The sequence below is a fragment of the Ambystoma mexicanum genome, chromosome 5p, assembly GCF_040938575.1.
Source record: "Ambystoma mexicanum isolate Mex_15411 chromosome 5p, UKY_AmexF1_1, whole genome shotgun sequence".
Taxonomy (NCBI): Eukaryota; Metazoa; Chordata; class Amphibia; order Caudata; family Ambystomatidae; genus Ambystoma; species Ambystoma mexicanum.
Genome location: NC_090930.1, coordinates 1,360,131,931 through 1,360,153,934, shown reverse-complemented (window position 1 = coordinate 1,360,153,934; position 22,004 = coordinate 1,360,131,931). Strand labels below are relative to the sequence as shown.

Genomic DNA, 22,004 nt, shown 5'->3' with positions numbered 1-22,004 from the left:
TGGGTAACATCTCTCACCTTTGCAGTATTGGTGCGGGGGAGGGGCAGAAGCCTTGGATGACGTATTCATCTGCTTCCCAACACTTTCAGACAGATTAGTGCGCTAGTTGTTCCTGTGATCCTGGGATTTTGTCTTTGCCTCCATACTATGTACTCTCATGCCTGACCCTGAAATTGCTGGAAGCCCTGTTTTCCCCTCTGCTTTCCACCTTCCTGGAATCCACGTCTTATTTTGACTTATTTCAGTCTGGGTTCCGGCCTGGTAGGGAACTGAATCAGCCCTGAACTCGGTGCTCGACGACCTGGCCTGCTTGGTGGACCAGGGGGGTGTCGGTGCAGTTGTTCTTTTAGATCTGTCAGCTGAGTTTGACACCGTTGACCATCCTACCCTGATCTCCCGGCTCTCTACTGCTGGGCTGTCTGGAAGAGTCCTGGACTGGTTTGTCTCCTTTTTGGCCGACCGTTCACAATTAGTTTCTATCCCCCTTTTTGCTCTAGCCCAGTCTTACTATCCTGCTGTGTTCCGCATGGGTCTGGTCTCTCCCTGATTCTTTTCAATTTGTATATTAGGCATCTTCTGGCTCTCATTCACTCCCATGGCTTCCGCTATTATTCCTACGCCGACGACACCCAAATTCTGGTTCATCTTGACCTTAATCATGCCAATACAGCCAGACGGTTTAGGTTGTGTCTTCAGGAGGTCGGGGAATGGATTTCATCCAATTGGCTCAAACTAAATGGTAGCAAGACGGAGGTACTGGTGGCTGGTACCACCTCGCCTTTTCTTTATTGGATCAATGATTGCTGGCCGGCCTCCTTTGGCCCTCTCCCGATCCCTGTGGCATACAAAAAGAATTTGGGGGTTGTTATCTCCTCCTCGCTTGCGATGGATGCCCAGGTTGCGTCAGTATGTAAGAGTGGTTATTTTAAGCTGTGCATACTCCGGAAAGTCCCCCGTTTTATACCGGAAAAATGTCGTGCTCCGGTGGTAGCAGCACTCGTCTTGAGTGGTCTAGATTACTGCAACTCACTATATCTTGCCCATCCCCGCTATGTGATTCATCGGTTACAGTTCTTCCAGAACACTGCTGTGAGAGCTATCCTTCGGCCCCCGATTGGAGCCCACATTACCCCTCTGCTGAGGCAGCTCCACTGGCTCTCGGTGGAAAAGAGAATATTGTTCCTTGTGTATGGTACATCGGACTTTCAATGACCTTGGGCCAGAATATATTCAAGAAAATTCCCCCATTATGTACCTACACAATGTCTCTGCTCTCACTCAGCTTTTCTGGTCAAGGTCCCCCGGTTTAGACTGACTCGCACTGGCGGCCGTGTCTTTTTAAGTGGCTGCCCCCAAGGCCTGGAATGCTACTCCCCGTCATTGAGGATGACAGTCGATCACCTTACATTTTGGCATATGCTCAAAACATCTGTGTTCTAATTTGTTATATGGTAGTACTGTATTCATCCTAGCGTCAGGGTGCCTTTGGGTGTTTGTGCGTTCTACAAATACGTCTAACATGACATAACCCTGGTGTACTGGAAGCCTTTATAACCAGGAAGGGAAAACAGCACAAGGCTATCCTTTCTCGTCACCTTGCGATGCGCCTGGACCTAACTCCTGCTGATGGTGTATGTCATGTTGGGATGCCTTTGTCCACGTCCATACTTACTACTATGTTACCCCTGATTGACACACCGTCGTACATAGCACCCCTTTTAAAGACTGCACATGATTAGGCCTCACCTATCTTAAGTCCTGATTCCACTATTAGGCACTTTATGGCCTCCGTGGCAAAGCCCACATCAGCAACTACTCTCACAGATCAAATATCTAATCATAATCCATCTACTGATTCTGTTTCCTTGTTTTACGCTAAAGCATAGTATCAATCTGATACAGTCACTATTGCGCAAACCACTACGGCCACCTTTATAGTTGGTACTACTGGGACTATAATATCTGCAACTTCAGAGGTTCATGTAGATGACAATGCTGAGTCTTGTTCTCCAACCACTCTCGCTAAGTCTGATTAAAAAACGCATAACTGTCTCTCCTTAAAATGTGTGCTGTCGAACACATCGTCTCTCGTGAAACATTCCACGATGTGGCTGATTTCATCCCGAATACGGAATTGACATAATGTTTTTAACAGAGACATGTTTGCATCCAGCTGCGGCTCCCTCTCTGTCTTTAGCTCTACCAGAATCCCACCTTATTATGCATAAAGACCGACCAGACAGGGTCGGAGGGGGAGTGGCTATCATTTTCTCCAAAGATCTTGAGATTCACTCATTGGATGTTCACCCTATACCTGGGTGTAAAATTCTGCACATTAAACTTCTGGTAAATCCTATAAAATCCTGAAATAATGTCTCATGCATATATTGTTCTCCTGATGGCATGTACTGTTTAAATCAATAGAACCTTTCCTGACTAACATTATCCTGGGGGATCTTAATTTAGGATACCTGGACCCCAATGATAGGGAAGTACTTAACTGCTTAACCATTCTCTCTCAGAGTTACATTTTTTTCAATTAGTAAGTGGCCCCATGCATGAGAAGGGTCCCACTATTGACTGGATAGTTACTAATAATAAAGTTATCTCAAACATTAGTTCCACTCCTTGTCCATGGTCAGATTGTAGTTCGATATTTTTCGATCTAGTATTGCCTATTAATGTTAAGGCAACACCTACTTACACATAACGTAGAGTGGGCTAATGCACAGGCTCAATATATGTTAGCTGTTGTTGCCTCCAAGAAGGATTTCTATAATAACACAATCTTCTCTGTGCAAAATGCTTATAAAGAACTCTTTAGTTTACTATGCACCCTTGCAAAAGGCCATATTATATCTACTGGCCCCTTTGCCTCTTCTTAGTGGTGTAATAAACGTATGGCAATATTGTCCAAAAAATAGCCAAGATTTGGGCTAACATTTCTGCCAAATCACCTTCCAACTCACCACCTGATGTTCCCTCCAACCTTCCAGGGCTCTCATCAGGGCCCGTGAGAGCTACGGACAATTCTATTCCGCAGTTAACTTTTATCCTGTGCCGAAGAAGTTGCTAAAATTATCCAGGAGCTCAAAACCACTAATTGTGCCAATGATATTTGACATGGCAAAGTCATCAAAGACTTTGCCCCACTTTTAGTGCAAGTAATTACTGCAATAGTCAATGAGACCTTTGAAAGAGACCTGCACTACCCTCATCTTAAAAAATATCCTAGATGAGGGCAAATATGGGTAGTTGATCTTGAATCTTTCAGCTGTGTTTGATGTGCTCAATCATGATATTCTGCTGTCACGACTTACCAAGGACCTCAACCTTGATCACCTCGCTGCTCGTTGGATTAGTTCTTTTTTACAAGGAAGGTCTGCCTCAGTGGTGTTGGGCCAGCACTTATCTCGCCTACACCCGATTATGCAGGGAGTCTCCCAGGGAGCATGCATGTCTCCCCTTCTTTTCAATGTATACATAAAACTCTTCTATTATCTTTTGCGTACCAGTGAGGTCCAGTTTCAAAATTATGCTGATGATACCCAGCTGTTGTTCATGCTATCTGGCGACATTGTCAGAGACACTAATGACATTAACAACATCTTTTATGTCACCATCTTATGGATGAGAGACAACTGACTTAGCTTGAATGATCAAAAGACACAATTACTTCTGTTGGCGGCCCATAACACTATCAAGAAACAGTTCCATTTGATAATGTCCCCTCAAAAATGTTGCCTGGCAAAAAAGTCGCCAAAAAATGGCTGTTTCTTCAGGGACATTATCACATTGAACATGCGGGGAACACCCATGCAACCCCCAAAACCTTTTTTTTCAAGTGGAGCTGTGGACACCCCCACAACCCCAGCCCCCTCTTAACCCCATATATATGGTCACCATAATGTCGCCACAACCTTTTCCCAGCAACATTATGTATTGCGACTATATATCTATATATGTATGGGGATAATATTACTGTATACCCAAGAAACTTGTAATTCCCACGGCTTTTTGTCTATAAATAATCATACCATCCCTATACAGAGGAAAGCTAAATCCCTGAGTATCCATCTCATTACTGAGATGAATATGGATGCCCATGTTTCAGCCATTGTTAGTTCTAGTCACTATTATCTTTGTCTGCTTTGTCAGATAGGACCATTTATCTCTAATTCCAATGCTGCTACAATAGCTAGGACTATTATTGAGGATAAACTTTATTATGGCAATGCATTGCTTGCTGTTGCACCATCATATGAGATTACAAGACTCCAAGTGATACAGAACGTGGCCGCTCGGATTGTGGCCAATATCCCTAGAAGATCTCATATCACTCCAACACTGAAAAGCCTACACTGGTTGCCAGTTGTTCAGAGAATAATGTTTAAAATCATGACTATCACTCATAACTGTGTTTATGGTGATGCTCCATCATACCTTAAGGCTCAATTTCATTCCTATAAACCACCTCTCTCCGTTCAAGCACACAACTCCTAGCTAATAAGCGCTACAAGCGTAATCACGCTGGGGGCAGATCTCTCCAATCATCAGCTACAGATTGGTGGAACATGATACTACATTGCTTGTGCCTTGATTCTAATTTTGTTTCCTTTAAAAAAACATCTGAAAACATATCGCTTCAGAGAAATATTTCAATAATTTGCATGTCCCCTCTTGGGTTTGTCTTCCTGATGATTGGTCTCATACTCTGTTGTCCTTATATATGTTTTGTTATTTTTATTATTGTTTTCAGTGTGAAAGCGCCTTGATGCCCATGGGATTAAGTGCTCTATAAATAAGTAAATAAATAAATACGTTCCCACTGATTCCCGTCAAACCTCAAGTGATCAGGAGGTTGAAGAGGTACGGAGCAACTATGAAACTGATTACCACGGACTGGGCAAGGAGAACGTGGTACACAGACCTTCTGAACATGGCTATCTTTCCTCCACACCGTCTTTCCTGGAGGTGAGACCTTGTCTCGCAGGAGGCTGGTTATTCACACAAGCATATGCACACACCACCTGCGGGCCTGGCTTCTAAAAGGCTACGGTACAAGGATTGGGATCTTCCGGTAGATGTGTTGAAGGTTTTGCTTTCGCCAGAAGGCCAGCAACTAAAGATCTATACTGCTGCCGTTGGAAGAAATTGTGCAGCTGGTGCAGAACACACAATGTGGATCCCTTTTTATGCGACACCTCAAGGGTGTTGTTTTTACTTCTTCATTTGGCAAGACAGGGCCTTCATGTTGCCACAGTCAAGGGCTATTTAGCAGCGCTCTCTATCTATAGGCGCGCACAAGAGCAAGGGATGTACTTGCATGGTGGTGCAATTTTTTAAATGCTTGACTAAAACCTTTCTTCCGACACCCTTTGTGGTACTGGCATAGGATTTAAATTGGTGTTAACATTTCTCATGGCTTCCCCATTTGGGCCATTACATGCTTTGCTTTAATACATTTCTAATGTGCACCAGATGAGCCTGAGGCTTAAGGCCACCAACAGAAAACACATAACAAAAATCCAACACGGACCAAGACGTATACAGCTAAGAAACCAAATGCAATACTCAGACAGGAAGTGAGCACAGGAACATGTCTATCCTAAGCCGCAGTCATCATCTGAACAAGAGAGTCTTCAACTTTTTTCTGAACATCGTTCTCAATCTCAATGCTCTTAGGTCTGGAGGAATAGCATTCCATGCCTTGGGCGCACCCAGAAACAATGCACTTTTCATGGCCCTATTCAAATTACAGGCAGGAATCTTTAGCTGTTATTGGATATAAGTGTCCTTACACTAGATTTGTTAGTCAATACCTCACTCAGATAAAGAGGGCTAGCGCCCATCACACATGTGTAGGTGAGCAATAATAGATGATAGTGTATCCTTGCTTCGATAAGAAGCCAATGCAAGTTGCGTCTAGCATCTGAAATGCGATCTCTCCTTTTAAGTTCAGTGATTACCCTTACTGCACTATTCTATATAGCTTGCAATCTAGTGAAGTATAATTTAGCTATGCCCACTAATAAGCTACTACAATAGTCAATTTTAGACCCCACGAGGGCCCTCGCCACTGTATCACAATTTGCTTGAGAAATGTATGGCCGAAGTTGTCCTAACAACTTTATGTAGTAGGCAGGGGAGAAAACCAGGCTACTTACTTGAGCCCGCATATTAAGATTCTGATCTAGGATGATCCCTAGAGTTACCACTTTCTTTTTTTTTTGTTTCTATATTGCACTGTGCCACTGAAAAATGATTGTAATCAGGGCCAAGTCTTCTTATTTTATTCTCAGTACCTACTACCATCAGTTCTGCTTTTTCTTTATTAAGTGCTAGGCCATTTCCTACCATCCATGTTTGTATAAATTCATACACTTTGTTGATTGTTCTTTCATTGTCTGTGTGGATACCAGATAGAGAGATGACACATTGTGTGTCATCTGCATAATTAGTAAAACCAGCACCATTCTTTTCTAAAAGATTAAAAAAGGGAACCGTAAAAATATTATATAAAGAGACAGGCCAAACGCCAAGAGCGGCAGTTGAGATTCTGCTTCATTAATACAAACCCTGCACCATTTGTTGTTAAAAAAATAGATGTAATACAAAAGGCAGCATTATCTGAAAAATGAGCTCCTTCTTTTGACCGGGTGACCAACAAAGTATGGTCAACCAGGTCAAAAGCTGCAGAAAGATATAGCAGCATAAGCAGAGCGGTTTGACCTTCGTCCATTATCTGAACTAGTCTTGATTTCAGATCAAGCAATACTGTTTCCATGCCATGCCCTTGTCTAAAACTGGAGTCAGTTTTATAAAGTTCCTTGTAGCTATACTAATTTTGTTCACAACCTTATACGCTTTTCAAGAACTACTGTGAAGTGAACAGAAAAGTGATCAGACCATGGACAGGGTGAGACCAGTAGGTAAGTTGTCTTAATATTATGTACAGCGACTCAATCAAGTGTGTTCCCTTTTATATGTGTAGGTGTCTTTACCAGTTGCTTAAAACCCAAATTGCCAAGTGAATCTTCTAAGGCATTGGCTAAGAGATCATTACTATTGCCAAGCCAAAAATTGAAATCACCTAGAACCAATGCCTTAGTGTTGGGTTTGAGGATAGGTAACAGAACATTACAAAGTTGTGTGGGGAGTTCTGGCATAGTAGAAGGAGGTGAAACCTGGACCTTTCAGTCGCGTAGAAGGGGCAACAAAAACCCCGAGGTGTACTGCCCACCAGAACCGGCTGGACTAAAACAAAACCTACGGTATCAAAAACCGCGAGCGGGAAAAGCATCAACTGGTGTTGTATCTGCTGAAGGATTCCCGTGACAGAAACAATAGCACTTACCTGCTATCATCTCGCCGGCACTGCGAGCATTCCTGGGCTCTTGCCGGTCCTAAGCCGCTTCCTGGAGGAGGCGGAGCGTTTTAGGTCACGTGCCTTATCACGTGACTTCTTCATCGACGTGAAAAGGCAGAGGCCGCTACCCTAGCGAAGTGTTGTATCTGCTGAAGGATTCCCGTGACAGAAACAATAGCACTTACCTGCTATCATCTCGCCGGCACTGCGAGCATTCCTGGGCTCTTGCCGGTCCTAAGCCGCTTCCTGGAGGAGGCGGAGCGTTTTAGGTCACGTGCCTTATCACGTGACTTCTTCATCGACGTGAAAAGGCAGAGGCCGCTACCCTAGCGAAGTGTTGTATCTGCTGAAGGATTCCCGTGACAGAAACAATAGCACTTACCTGCTATCATCTCGCCGGCACTGCGAGCATTCCTGGGCTCTTGCCGGTCCTAAGCCGCTTCCTGGAGGAGGCGGAGCGTTTTAGGTCACGTGCCTTATCACGTGACTTCTTCATCGACGTGAAAAGGCAGAGGCCGCTACCCTAGCGAAGTGTTGTATCTGCTGAAGGATTCCCGTGACAGAAACAATAGCACTTACCTGCTATCATCTCGCCGGCACTGCGAGCATTCCTGGGCTCTTGCCGGTCCTAAGCCGCTTCCTGGAGGAGGCGGAGCGTTTTAGGTCACGTGCCTTATCACGTGACTTCTTCATCGACGTGAAAAGGCAGAGGCCACCACCCTTGCGGCGTTAAGCCCGGTGGAGTAAAGCCTAGCTGCTGTTGTGCAGCTGTTGCGCGAATGGTGGCGATTCATTGATGTTTTCGGTTAGTAGATAGCGATAATATATACCCGTCGCAAGCCCTGTCCTACATAACACGTAACGGCATAAGCATTAAAAGGACCCTTTTACACACAGCATTAAATACGAAGGTCTATAGTGCAACTTGTCTAGTGTTCTGTGCCTAGTGTTTATACCTTTCTGACAGTGTTGGGGCGGTGTGCACCATTCAAGCCCTGTAGGCATCTAGTTCATCTAAGTGCACTCATTTTTATCTATTTTTCTCAACATGACTTCCTACACAGCATACAAACTCACATCAAACATGCCAACTATTACTCCTTTGGTGATGATGCCCCAGCCCCAATCTTCTTCGCCCAAATCAGCAAACTCTGTAGCAGCATTACATTCTTTTTTTACAGCTAAGAATGTTACCCCTGCAAACCTGTTCAAAGAAACTTGCTTTCCATTTGACAACTTAAATGGTAAAACAAAATCCACTCTATTAGAGTGCCCTGCTAACAACTCTCCAAGCATGACTTCTACACCTTCCCCTATAACAGTTGGACAAATTAGTACCCCACAGCAGGCTTTTCTGAGACGCTCTGCCTCCCGCCCAATTTCTGATCGCACAATGCTCGAATCTACTAAGTCTTGCCACATAATGCACAATGCGAACATGACTAGATCTCCACCTGTCTTCTCATTATCATTATCTGACGCCCAAATAATTTCCATTCATGGTAGTACATCTAATTTAAATCTTGGTAAGAGTGAATCTGCAAGCATCAGTAGTGTCCTTGATGACATTAGTGCTCTGTCTCCGGACACTGCACTGCCCTATCTCAAATCATTTGCTCTCCCAACCCCGCGTATTCACAACCCTCATCTGCTTGACAATGCTGCTCAAACCCTTTCTATGATTCAACCCACATTAACTGCCATCAACACAGCGGTCTATAGTCTGTGTAAACTTTATGAAGCACTAGATAATAAAGTATCTCGACAAGCCGTTCATTTTGAAGACTTGATGCAATGGCTTTCGATGCAACAACTTACAAAATCGGAGATCAACAAAGACAAGTGTGAGCAGCCACTTATCACATCGTCTAATAACCTAGAGAAAGAATTATCTCTTCACTCATTGACACCCTGTCCATTGCCGTTAATTCAAGGCATTATTGGTGGGGACTCAGTGCCTGAAATGCATGATGCTAACAAGGAGCTGACTCCACAAATCAATGGTGGGCTACCAACAGACCCAATTGTTCCATTGTGTGATATTGCAATAGACACACAGAGGTTGAATGATGTACAACCTTTACCAGTGGAGAAGTAAAAAAAAACAAAGAAAAATAACAAAAAACAAAACACTCATCCAATAAAAAAAACGAAAAATATGATTGGATTCAAACATCAAAAAAATACATTGTCTACCTTTTTTAAAGCTCTAAGTAAAGACAAAACATCTCCAGTAACTTGTGAGTTGGGTGAAGTAAGAACTGCTGTCTCTATGGATTCTAGAGGGATAAAGGTAGCAGGGACTCCTCTAGTTCCTTCCCCAAGCGAATCAAGTATGGATATGCCGTCTGTGTCCCTGTCTCCTTTATCACAACTGGTACAAGTTTTGGGTGTGCTACAGAAAATTCCTATACCCTCATTGATTCCAGATAAAAGAATTCCTGTTCAAATCCCTACTACTCCTCACACAGTGCAGTTACAGGCACCACTTAAATCATCAATCAAAAGTGGAGCTGGCCTTCTCCCTGAAATACTCTGTCCTCAGCAACTTCCTAGCCTCGTACAAGTTTCCTCTGATCCTGTAAACCAGTCCAAAATGGTCACTTTTGCACCCTTGCCAAGTGATCAACTCAAATATAATGAAAACAACATTCCGTTTTTGACAGATGAACTAAAAAAGAAAGTTGATGAATACCTTGCTGCAAAGGTGGTCCCCGTTTCTACACAAGCCCAAGGCGATCTCACAAGACCAGTAGAACATGCAAATACCGCTAATCAAGCACCTGTAAATGCAGCATTTGATGTGGCAAGTCTTCCTGGACAAAGCAAGCCCCCTAACAAAAAAGGGCCTTTGCGCAACAACAACAAGCGCTGGTCCTCTGGGCAACCGAATCCAGGTCAAACTTATTGCCACACCTTAATTCTTAAATGTCGAGAAGATAACAATCAAAAATATGATCTAAATCGGCAAAGCGTCCTGAATATTTTTGGTGACACAGAGGAATTATGTAACATTTCCTCACATGATATTGATAGGGTTGAATTTATTTCTGAAGTATCCTTATCAATAGTTAGACTCTGGATCCCATCTGGCGTAGTGCATCAATTAATATGGCAAAACAAAATGATTTTATTTAATATGGGTTTTTTGCTGGCAGAGGAACCAGAGTTTGCTCACGTGCCCCCATATAGTCCAGTCATCGCCCCCAAGATATATCAGGGTTCCCGTAGCAACTCAAGAGCATCATGGATCACTAAAAATTCTCAGAATTAACCACTAAAGGAAGAAATTCAAAATGCTTTCTTCGTGGCCAGTTGGAATACAAGAGGGCATAAACATCTCCATTCCTCTTTTGGAGAAATGTCAACACTATATCACTCTACAAGAGGTATGGCTCACCACATTGCCGTTATGGGACAGCTATGAAATGGCCTTAATTCCCGCAGTATTGACTGCAGGCAGACCATCCTCTGGTCTACTAGTGGCTGTCAATACTAAATTTGGTTTCACGATTACGGCATGGGTATCTGTTGGTGCACATATCCAGCTTGTGAAAATTTGTAATAAAGACACAAACTTTGCCCTATTAAATATATATCGCAATCCTCTCAGTATGCCTGATGAAATATTTTTTGAAGGTTTAAATGATATGCTCAATCTAATCTTTCTTGACAAAACAATCACATACACCATCATACTTGGTGATTTGAACCTCAATTGTTTGAAGGTGGGTGAACAAACACAAAGTGCTCGTAAATGGGAGCAGATCATGGCTGAACGGAATTATCACATGGTGAATGGTTCAGTCCACAATGATATTCCCCCTCACTACACTTGGCACAGAGGGCTCTCAAATAGTATCATAGACTATATCTATGTTGACATCAAGCTTTTCCAACAAGTAGTTTGTCTTGATATTATAGAGCATCCAAAAAGTGATCATTGCCTCCTGTCTTTTCAGTGCATGCTGCAATCCACATTGCCAATTAGACACACACAATATCATAGCACTGTGGGAGTGAATAATTCCCGCACACGCCTCAAGTGGACTGCAAACTCTTTGAACCAGTTCGAACATCTCGTAATGAACAGGGCTCACCACTGCAGCAGCAATGAATATATCGACCTATTACGTTCGTTTGTCAAGACCATAAATATACCTCAGGCAAATAGGATTAAACACTCCCACACATTTGATCCAGTAGTCTGTACAAGAAGGAGAGAATATAGGAGGCTTAGAAGGAAAATTCTACTATCAACTGAAGCTGATAAATGGCAGGCACTGAAATCTGCAAAAAGCCAATATAAAAATTGGATTAGTGGTCGCAAGTCCCTGTTATTTCAACAGGACAGCGAAGCCATGGCTAGTGCCATGAGTAATAAAAATTCAGCTGGCATGTGGTCGCTCTTGAATAATCAGTCTTTTCACCAACAAGCAGATGCTCAATTGAATGGGGTTGCTGAACATATGTGGATTAAGCATTTTTTAACATTATATGACGACCCCCGTTATAACCACGTCAACTACCTGCCGGCGCCAACATCTAGCTGGAATTTAAACGTCTCGGTTGAGGCTATTCGTGAAATAATTAAAAAATTGAGCTCATCACGAGCTGAAGGTCCAGATGGGCTGTCAAATCATATGTTCAAAAGTCACCCAGACACATGGTCTAAGATCTTGTCCAGGATTTTCTGCGATATCATACGCAATCGCATGATCCCAATATCATGGAAATCCTCTATCATAATACCGATCTTTAAAAAAGGCGACCGGTCATTACCGTCTAACTATCGACCGATTGCACTATTAGATGCCCCAGGAAAAATCTTTACCAAACTGGTCTTAGCCGAATTTAATACCTGGACAGGCAATAATAATCTTAGGGACTCCAATCAAACTGTTTTTTTGGCAGGAATGGGGACTAACATCAATCTTATGACCTTGAACGCAATTAAAGCCCAGTGCCAAGAAACAAAACAACAGGTGTTTCTGGCCTTCATCGATCTGAATGCAGCTTTTGATTCTGTGAGTCGTCCTCTACTATTAAATAAGCTCGCTAGAGATGATTGTCCAGCGACCTTATATGACATCATACACTCACTGCATCATGATACGTCGATACGAGTACGTATTACACTTGATGGTCTATTAACAAACAGCATACCGACTTTTCGTGGTTTAAAACAGGGTTGCTCCCTAGCTTCAGCAGTATTTAATTATTTCATCTATGATGTCAAATTTGCGTTTTCTACTGTCATATCAGACTCCCCTAGATTGTGTAATCGAGAAGTTCAATCACTTATGTACGCAGATGATCTAGTACTTATATCCAGAACCCAGGTGGGGTTACAACGACTTCTTGACACGTTCCATCAATATGTCCTAGCTAATGAATTATCTGTCAATACGTCCAAAACCCATATCATCCAATATTCTCCCAAGCGTACAGGCCCAGCTTCATATGTGTGGTCCATAGGTAATACTCCACTTAGTCTAGTCCCCAGCTATTGTTATCTAGGCATGATTTTTGAAGGGCTGCCAAAAGCAAATGGGCAGATTGAGAGGATTGAGTCCAAGCTACTTGCATCCATTTCCCAAGCTCGTGTAATTATGTACAGATATGGTAAATTCTCTATTCTTCCAGCATGGCATTATTGGACTAAGAAAGTTGTCCCCACATTACTATATGGCCTGGAAACTCTTCCTGTAGATTCTGCTTTTAAATTTGATCAATGGGAAGCAAAATACTGGCGTGCAATTCTTCATCTACCGCAATGCGTCCCCATATCATGGATGAGATATGAGCTTGGTCTAACCTCTCTTGAAGCCCATTATAACTGGCGAATATGTTCACTTTTTGGGAAATGCTTGGTGTCCTCTAATGAGAACGTATTATTAAACACGCTTTCTCGCCTTGTATTTGCGATAAAAAAATCTAGATATATTTCAGAGTGGTTAATACGAGTATATCAAATAATGGTAAAAGCAGATGTCTCACTAGATTTGTTGTTGTTGAACCCTGTTAAAGCCAAATTCAAAATCCATCAAACAGACTGGATTAAGACATGTGAATTAAGTATCATGTATCGTCACAGTGATCCTGCTCGCTTTCCTCCAAAAAAACTTAAAACTCTCCCAGCGTACCTAGTTCGCTCTCCTGCCCTAAAATATAGAGCAGGAATAATGCGTCTTCGCTTTAACCTATGGGCCACTATGGAAGTCAGGGTTAAACGTAGACTAGTGAGTCCAGAACAAAATATCTGTAGATTTTGTCAAGCCTCATCGAAAGGTGAAACATTGGCTCATTTATTTACAGAATGTGTACCTCTTAGTGTGAACAGACAAATTGCCTTTGCTAGGCACTGTCAATACTTGGGTAATGTCTCACAGGATGAATGCTGGTCGGTTCTGTTGAGTTCAAACAACATTGCAATCCAAATAGCAGCTGTTAACTTTCTCATCAGTCTTAAACTAGACAATTAATCTAAGCGAGAATTTAATTAAATGTTGCATACTATAGCCTTTTTCAAACTCTTATAAGTGGTGAATAATGTATACAAAAATGTTGTCTTTTAAGATTTATATAATGTTTGCTGAAATCTATGTTAAATGTTGTACTCTTTACTTTTTCCTTTTTTGTGTTTGAAAGGTTGATTAAATTCAACCAAATCAATAAAAAAAAAAAAATTAAAAAAAAAAGGAGGTTTTTACACCAAAACCATATTAAAAGTTATTTCAGCATCCATCCTGATTTTATATGTTTCCTTTCCTTTCCTTCAACACCTGATGACTCTACATCCCAATCATCCAATTCAGATTTAAAAATAAAATCCACTCCACCTCCTCTACCCTAGTCTGTCCTGGCGTAGCATACCATATCCAGGTGGAATAGCTAACGCCAGGGTTGGTCCTGCTGCATCATAGCACCATGTCTCCATTAGTGTGCAGATGTCTGCATCTTGATTAGTAATGTATGTTGCTACCTCTAGGGCATGTTTTAAAAGGGACTTGTTATGTATTTTTAGACCGGGGTTATAGATTATTTTCGGACACAAATTCCTACTAACAGACGGGGTATACCTTTGTACTCCATTGTTTGAGATATTCTTGCTGTATAATGACAGAATTCTGGATGTATCATTTCCCTCCTGCTTTTGTTTACTCTGACTAATTAAGGGCTGATCAACCACAGGCCCATATGCCACTACCGGCAGTTTGGACAGGGCTACTGGAGTATAATCCATAATGTGAGAGGCTCGAGCTACATCTGCTACCACTGCAGTGTTTTGTCTAGCCATAACAGTGCCTACTGGTGCTATAAGCAGTGCCTCCGCGAGATATCATTTAACAATATCAGAACTGCAAGCACCAGATACGTAAGAACTTGTAACAGCGGTATTAGATGCAATTCTGGCCTTAGCAGCATCAATCAAGGCCAGTACGTGCATAATGAGGGAGGGAAGCCTTACCATGAGTAGAGTTCAGACCAGCACCACGGAGCTCCACGGAACGTCACAGACCGGCTTGTCCCATTGCAACTGCGCTGATGTGCCTGACCTATGAGAAGTAGGTCCCAAGACTACAAGAACACCGGAATTAGAATCTAGAAGGTCTTAATCTCGGTGGGCATTACACGTAAGAACAAATAAGTGTAACCCAGAAGAACCAGATCAAGAACCAGATGGATTAACGTTTCAGGTTTAAGTATAAGGATCAAAAATGTACTCAGCAATTTAACACGACAATTGAGAATGTGCAGAAGCTAAAAGGAATATAATTCCAATCACCCTAAAAACAAATGGATTACAATCTAAAAATGCTTAAAAAACTGATTGGCTAAAATCTGGCAACAAAAAAAAATACTGAAAAGCAGTTAGCACGTTCAAAGACACAATACAAATGGTCATCAAGGCGGCAAGGCAAGGGCATGAAGCCTTATGCCGGCATAGACCGGCTTGCATAGATGCGCTGGCGCTGACGCACCTGACCTATAAGAAATAGTTCGCAAGACTACAAGAATGCCGGGAATTGTAGTTCCTGTGCGTAGAGAACGTAAATGCACAAATTTGAATCTAGAAGGTCTGAAAATCGGGTGGGCGTTACACATGAGAACAAATAAGTGTAACCCAGAAGCACCAGATGGATTAGCGTTTCAGATATAACTGTAAGAATGAAAAATTAACTCAGCAATTTAAAACAACAATTTAAAATGTGCAGAAGCTAAATAGAATATAATCCCAATCAAGCTAAAAGCAAATGGATTTACAATCTAAAAATGCTCAAAATACTATTTATCTAAAAATGCGGCTAAAATAAAATACTGAAAAGCAGTCAACATGTTTAAACACACAATACACATGGCCATCCATTTGTGTCCTCTGAGGCCATAACCTGGAATACAGGGTTTTGGTTACGATTTCCTCACCCGGAAGAGTGAGCGAATTGGAGGCCCTGTCCTGTAAGCCACCTTTTATAATCTATTCCAACGACAAGGTGACTCTAAAGTGTGCCACTGACAATTCAGGCTGGAAGATCAGCTATTCATTGGATATACAATCCTGAAAACGGGCAAAGGAATAACAAAGCAAACCATCTCAAACTAGATAATGCTTTGTGTGTATGAATGCTACACCAGAGCGGGTAAGGAAATCCCTCAAGGTTTCAAGGACATTCCACTAGGGGTGTGGCAACTGCCTCCGTTCTCCAAAGCAGGGTACTTGTAATGGATATCTGCCAGGCCACGACGTGGTGCACCATACACACGTGCACAAAACACTACTGCCTGGACACAGTATCTGCAAATGAGTCTCATTTCGGCAGGCCTGTCCTCCAACAAGTGGTGACATAACCATCATGGAGTTCTCTTGTTTCCTCTTCCGTAAGCGTCTTACTGCTTTATGAATCTATCTAAGATGAGGAATCCGTGGGAGGGCACAATCCATAAGAATAACAAATGACTTGCCCCTGGTAAGGTTCTTTCTACTGTATGTTCCTGGCATGGGTGCCTCATCAGCCTCCCAGCCTACCCCATGGTTAAGGAGCTCCCCAGTAAGATTGTACCATGGCTCTTCTTTAACGCTTAAATAGTTATGTTTGTCTCTAATCGCAAACTTGGCTGTTAAAGGGGAAAAGATGAGGTCACGGGCCCCAAGCGTGCTATTTGTACCTGCATCAATGTCAACTCCGGTCATGAAGACACTCCCAGCTGGGAAAAAGATTCCAGAGAAACAGGAAAGTAAATATCTATGATGATGAATCCTTGGGAGGAGCATCCAGTAGAAAGAACATTGCTAGGGGTGAGTAATGTGTTCTTCTCTCCAGAATGATCTCTCTTTCCTGGATTAACTTCTATGTTTTTGCCTCTCCATGTCACATAAAAAGCACCCAAATTCTTAAATGAACATGGCTCTCCTCGGCCACCGCTTACACTTGTAAGCTCATTAGAACCGGCAAACCGTTTGTATCTGACGACAGCTGCATTATCCTAGCCAGAGCCCTCATACTCCCTAGGCTGGACTATTGTAACACCCTTTACATTGGCGCCAACACATCGATTATCCAGAGGATACAAATCCTCCAAAACAACGCCTTAAAGCAGTCCTCAGCATGACCAGAAGATCACATATATCTGAGATCAGGCGTCAAAATAACTGGCTTTCAACATTGAATAAAATCCAGCTAAAAACTGCATCCCTCACCCACAAAGCTTTGAACAACGCAGCCCCTAGCTATATCACGCACACATTTCACAGGAGAACATTCATTAGACCCTCGAGAACAGTCAACACCAATTGCCTTGCCATCCCCAAATTTAAGCTCTCTAAGGTAGGAGGTTGTAGCTTCCCAGTCAAAGCATCCCAATTTTGGAACTCCCTGCTCCCCACACCCCCAATCAGAGAAGATCAACCCTTTCTAAACTTCAGACTTGGATACATCAACTGGCTTAAGACCACTGACTGTTAAAGCATACCTGTGTGCGGTCTATTTCCTTGTACCATATCTGTATATTTGCTTCACTGTATTTATTGACTGATTCCTATTTTGTACATGTATTACCTATGCTCATCTTGTCTAACCTTTAAGCCTTGCATATACTTTATTTGCTGTGCTCTGATACCCCCGGGTCTGGTGCGCATTATAAATGATTAAACAAACAAACAAACAAACATGTTCCTTCAAGTGGGCCAATTTGTAACGCCTTACCTTTTGGTCTCAATGCAAATCTGCCTATTGCCGCCTCTGTGGCCCCTTCCTCTCCTCTGCATGCCATCTATCTATCATGGATTCACTGAAACCACGTAGTATTTGAAAAACCCTTCAGCCTCATAGACAAATAGAAGGGCTTTCAGCATGTTGCACAGTTCACTACTGCTTGTGAAAGCTAGCGTTTGTACACTTGCAAGTTAGTATACTGTCAAGTTTATTTTAATTTTTGAAAAGCATTGTAGATTGTGTAATGGTATGCTAGATGTGATTTATAAAGTGTTCACTATGTTTTATGTTTTAGACCCTGCCGACATATGACACACCAGAAGTGTTTGGATTGCACCCCAATGCTGATATCACTTATCAAAGCAAGCTGGCAAAAGACGTATTGGATACAATCCTCAGCATTCAGCCAAAAGACAGTTCTGGAGGAGGAGGTGAAACTCGCGAGGCTGTGGTTGCGAGGCTCGCAGACGATATGCTGGAGAAGCTTCCCCCTGACTACATAGCATTTGAGGTTGGTACTCGGGTGAGAAGAGCTATGACAGAATTCAGAGGTCGTCTGGGGAAAGGGAATTTACATGTTGGGCCTTTACATGTCTGTCTGATTTTTGTACACACACATTTAATGCACAGAGCACAAGCTCTTTTTATATTTGTACTACATGTTTTAAAATAGAGACTAATTGTAAAGTATGTTTTTTTTTCTTTTCTTTTTTTTGTTTATTACAACCTTTTAATGTAGTTTAGGCCTCAGATGCTTATTGTTCGTTTTGGTTCATAGATGGCACTTTGGCACCCCCTAGTTAGGAAACACTATTGGTATGTATGACATTGTGGCTAGAGAGGAGAGGCGTAAGAGGAGGGGCACAGCCTGCAAGTGTCATTTGGCTATGCATCTACTCAATAAAAGCCCACCACCATGCTAACTTCTTTGTGTTTTCCCAGCCACTTCCTGCCAAAACCACACTCATTCAGGGTCTTTTGTTATGGACCATTGATGGTGAAAAATCTACATGTGGATCTACAACCTCCATTCGTCCATCCTTGTTTACACCACTTCCAAAGGGAGGGTGGGATTGATCTCCTTTAACTTCACTGCCCACTTGGATCACTTCATGGAGCAAGGTGAAATACATTTATTTTTTAATTTAAAGGGGTAGGTGGAGTGGTCTGCCTTGGAGCATGCTTGCTCATTCGGATAACCATGGACGAAGGGATACTTCTTTGCTGCATGTGCTTTCAGCAAGGGCACTGGCCTTTGGGGAAAGGTGTGTCCCCCCTCTCGTTTGTTATAAACAGAAAGCTGTGCAGTTGGTAACTACATGACTCATGTGAATATAGTCATACTAAAGGAAAAACAATGCCTTTTTTAATCCTAAAACCATTTCTATGTCTAACACCATACAGACCATAGAGCTGCTTGGGTTCTGACATTCGCCCTGTCAATACTAGAGTCGCTTACATGGGTACAGCTCCCTGCTGCAGATGCGAACAGCACATACAGCCCTAAATTACACATCTTGCCCCTTACATGGTCAGACTCTAGACAGCAGAGATATCTCATTAAATCCCACATACCATACAGTACAGTGCCAGAACTATCTCCCTAACTTGCATGTACTGCACTGTATATGGTAAGACTTTAGACAACAGAACTATCCCCTAAATCGCATGATAAGCATCATACATGTTAAGGCTCTAGACTGCAGGGCTAGCCTCCTAAATTGCACATAGCAAACCATAGATTCCGCCTAAATTGCATCAGCTGCAATTTACATGGTTAGAATTTAGGCAACAGAATTATCCACCTAACTTGTAAATGCATTGCGTACATGGTCCAACTTATCCCCCTGAATGAGGAGCCCATGAACCACAAGAACATAGAAAATGACCAGCCAACAAAATGGAGACCACATGTCCAAAACATATGTCTTTTTATAGATTTTGGGATCAGCATCAAATCTACACAAACACACTTCTGCCATTCATCCCGAAAATCTAAGCGACTTGTGTAAAAGTTGTAAATACTAGGACATAAATTCATGCTGCATCCCAAGTGAAGGCTAGGCTTGTGGCTTTTACTCTTGAGAGACGAGAATCCAACAAACGTGTCACTCCCTCTAATAGGTGGCATGCCATTATAAATGTAGCCAGTATGCAAAGTGGGCAAATAACCTATCTGAAAGGCATGGGATCACTAGAGCAAGATTTAACTGCTTTCCACTCATGTCAGTAATTCCGCTGTGGAAGGGAAATTCCCTTGAGAAGCATTGCGTTTTGTATAGCGGAAGAAGAGAATCTGCTACACTTTTTGTTGTTTTGCGCGTTATACAATGACATATGTGCAAAAGCCTTGAAGAAACTTCTCAAATAGCTTTGTTTCACTATGTGCCAACCAGCATTGTTATATTTGCTTTCCATGGTGTCTTCGTTGATGGCATTGAGCCTATTACAATATGTGAGGCAGGCATTGCACAGAAGATATTGCATACGAAATGAGGAGCCATCGCATGAATTGGGGGTATCTATTATTCTTGTATCATGCGTTGATAATGCTTTCTATGAAATGCTCTGTTTATTATGCGCTAATTTTATTCTGGCTGTTGCAGCTCTAGTAATGACCAGGTGTATATGTGATAGTGGAAAATAGAGAAGTTAGAGGTTCTCATGCAATGCTTACATTCATGGATATTGAACGCAAGACGGAAGCAAAAGTTATTGCTTATCGATTACTATTCATTGTTACTGATTTATCACTGATTAATATTGTGAAGAATGCATTTTTAGATGTTTGCTAATTTATTAATTGTAACTTTTATGGCATTATGCTGAATAAAGCCTATGGTAGGCATAAATATAATTTGCGCTTTATCAGCTCAATCAAAATGCACCACTTTTATTATTTTGAGACTGAAGGGAGTGGCCTCTTGACAACTCAAATAATGTTCCCATCACACTCTTCCAGTGGATTCAACTATATACCCCCATTTTTAAAGTACTGTCTTTGGGTATCATAATGTGTGTTATTAAGTATTATCTCCTTGATGACTACTTTTTCATCTGTTTATATACTCAAATCGATGACATATTTTAGCTTATGGGATTGTTGAATCATGTAATGATTTCTTTTATATCACAAGAAAGTATGTACATCTCACTGTTTATGTATTATAGGGGAGGCATGGTATAACAACACTGACACAGAAGGTACAGGTACACTTTGTAAACCCTTTATTTAAGTATTGAGGTTTGGAAAAACTCCTACTTTGCCATATAACTAGGGTGGGAGTAGTCTTGCCCATCAAATAATGAATAAAACATTCCTAGTTGTGTCTGCCAAATCAAAAGGGCCTATGCTAACAAAACCTAATGCCCGCCCTTTCTCTTGTACAAAAAGTGTATAAAGGAGATATGTATGTAAAAGAAAAATCAGTGTTCAAATCTAAAGAATAAATGTGGCTGAATCAGCTCTCCTCTCCATGTCAGACAGCACATAGTAAGGCGGTCCCTGTAGGCAGGATGACACACTCTAGATTGGGATTTCAACACAATAACAGTTCAAAACGTGGATCGAGGTCCGCCCGGCCTTCCACGTTAAAGTCTCTCTTTACAGTCTTTCGACAACATTTAACAAAAAGTTCAGGCTGGTCTCCTGTCGGGCTCAGACCTCTTCAAAACAAAAGTTCACATTAGTCCCCCTCTGTCAGGCTCAGACCCTTCACAACAGATGTTCACGTTGGTCCCCCTCTGTCAGGCTCAGACTTTGCACAACAAAAAGTTCAACAATACTTGCAGGGGGCTCCCTTCCCCAAACGTATTACACTTCGGGTCTCCCTCAGTTGGGCTCAGACCGTTTTCGGATGTCAAAGACTTTCGAATCTGCATGACTTACTTTACAGACCTCCGCAGGACCACTTCGAATCAAAGTTCAGCTTTTTACTCTCACCTTCTTTCGGGGTTAATTTTGATCACTTCGCTTTACAGTTCGTTCACTTGATCGCTACAAGCAATTCACCTTTCACTGAGACTTTTGAGTGGGCTACATACTTTCACCAGACCACTCTGTTACTCAGTATTGCTGGTTCCACAGCTGTCCTTACTTCAAAGTTCATTCACAGGTCTGCTTTTCTTCACGTCTCATCCACACGCGTGCAACCTTCACTTGCGATGTAATGTTGCAATTTCAATCTTTCTCTAGCACACACCGGTCTCTCCCGTTGTTTGCCAACTCACTGGCTGAGTGTGTTTCTTGACTTTTCAGTTTACCAATTCACGAGTCAAGGTTAGTACCACAGGCTTGGCCTCGCCTCCCCAACTCTGCCGTTCACCAAGGAGGGTCGCTGGCGTTCTTGAAACACAATGCAGCCTCATGCTTTGGGATTTGGCCTTCTCCATGTGCCTTTTGCGGCCTTTTGGGAGCAACA

At 42.2% G+C, this 22,004-nt stretch overlaps 1 protein-coding gene across 1 annotated transcript in view; it reads left to right on the top strand.

The window, feature by feature from the left end:
• DNAH5 (dynein axonemal heavy chain 5) overlaps nucleotides 1-22,004 on the top strand; it is a 4,235,244-nt gene that overhangs the window by 3,975,271 nt on the left and 237,969 nt on the right. Inside the window, exon 75 of the mRNA XM_069613779.1 lies at nucleotides 17,879-18,094. Within this exon, the coding sequence (XP_069469880.1) occupies nucleotides 17,879-18,094 (216 nt within the window). The remainder of the gene's footprint in view (nucleotides 1-17,878; nucleotides 18,095-22,004) is intronic.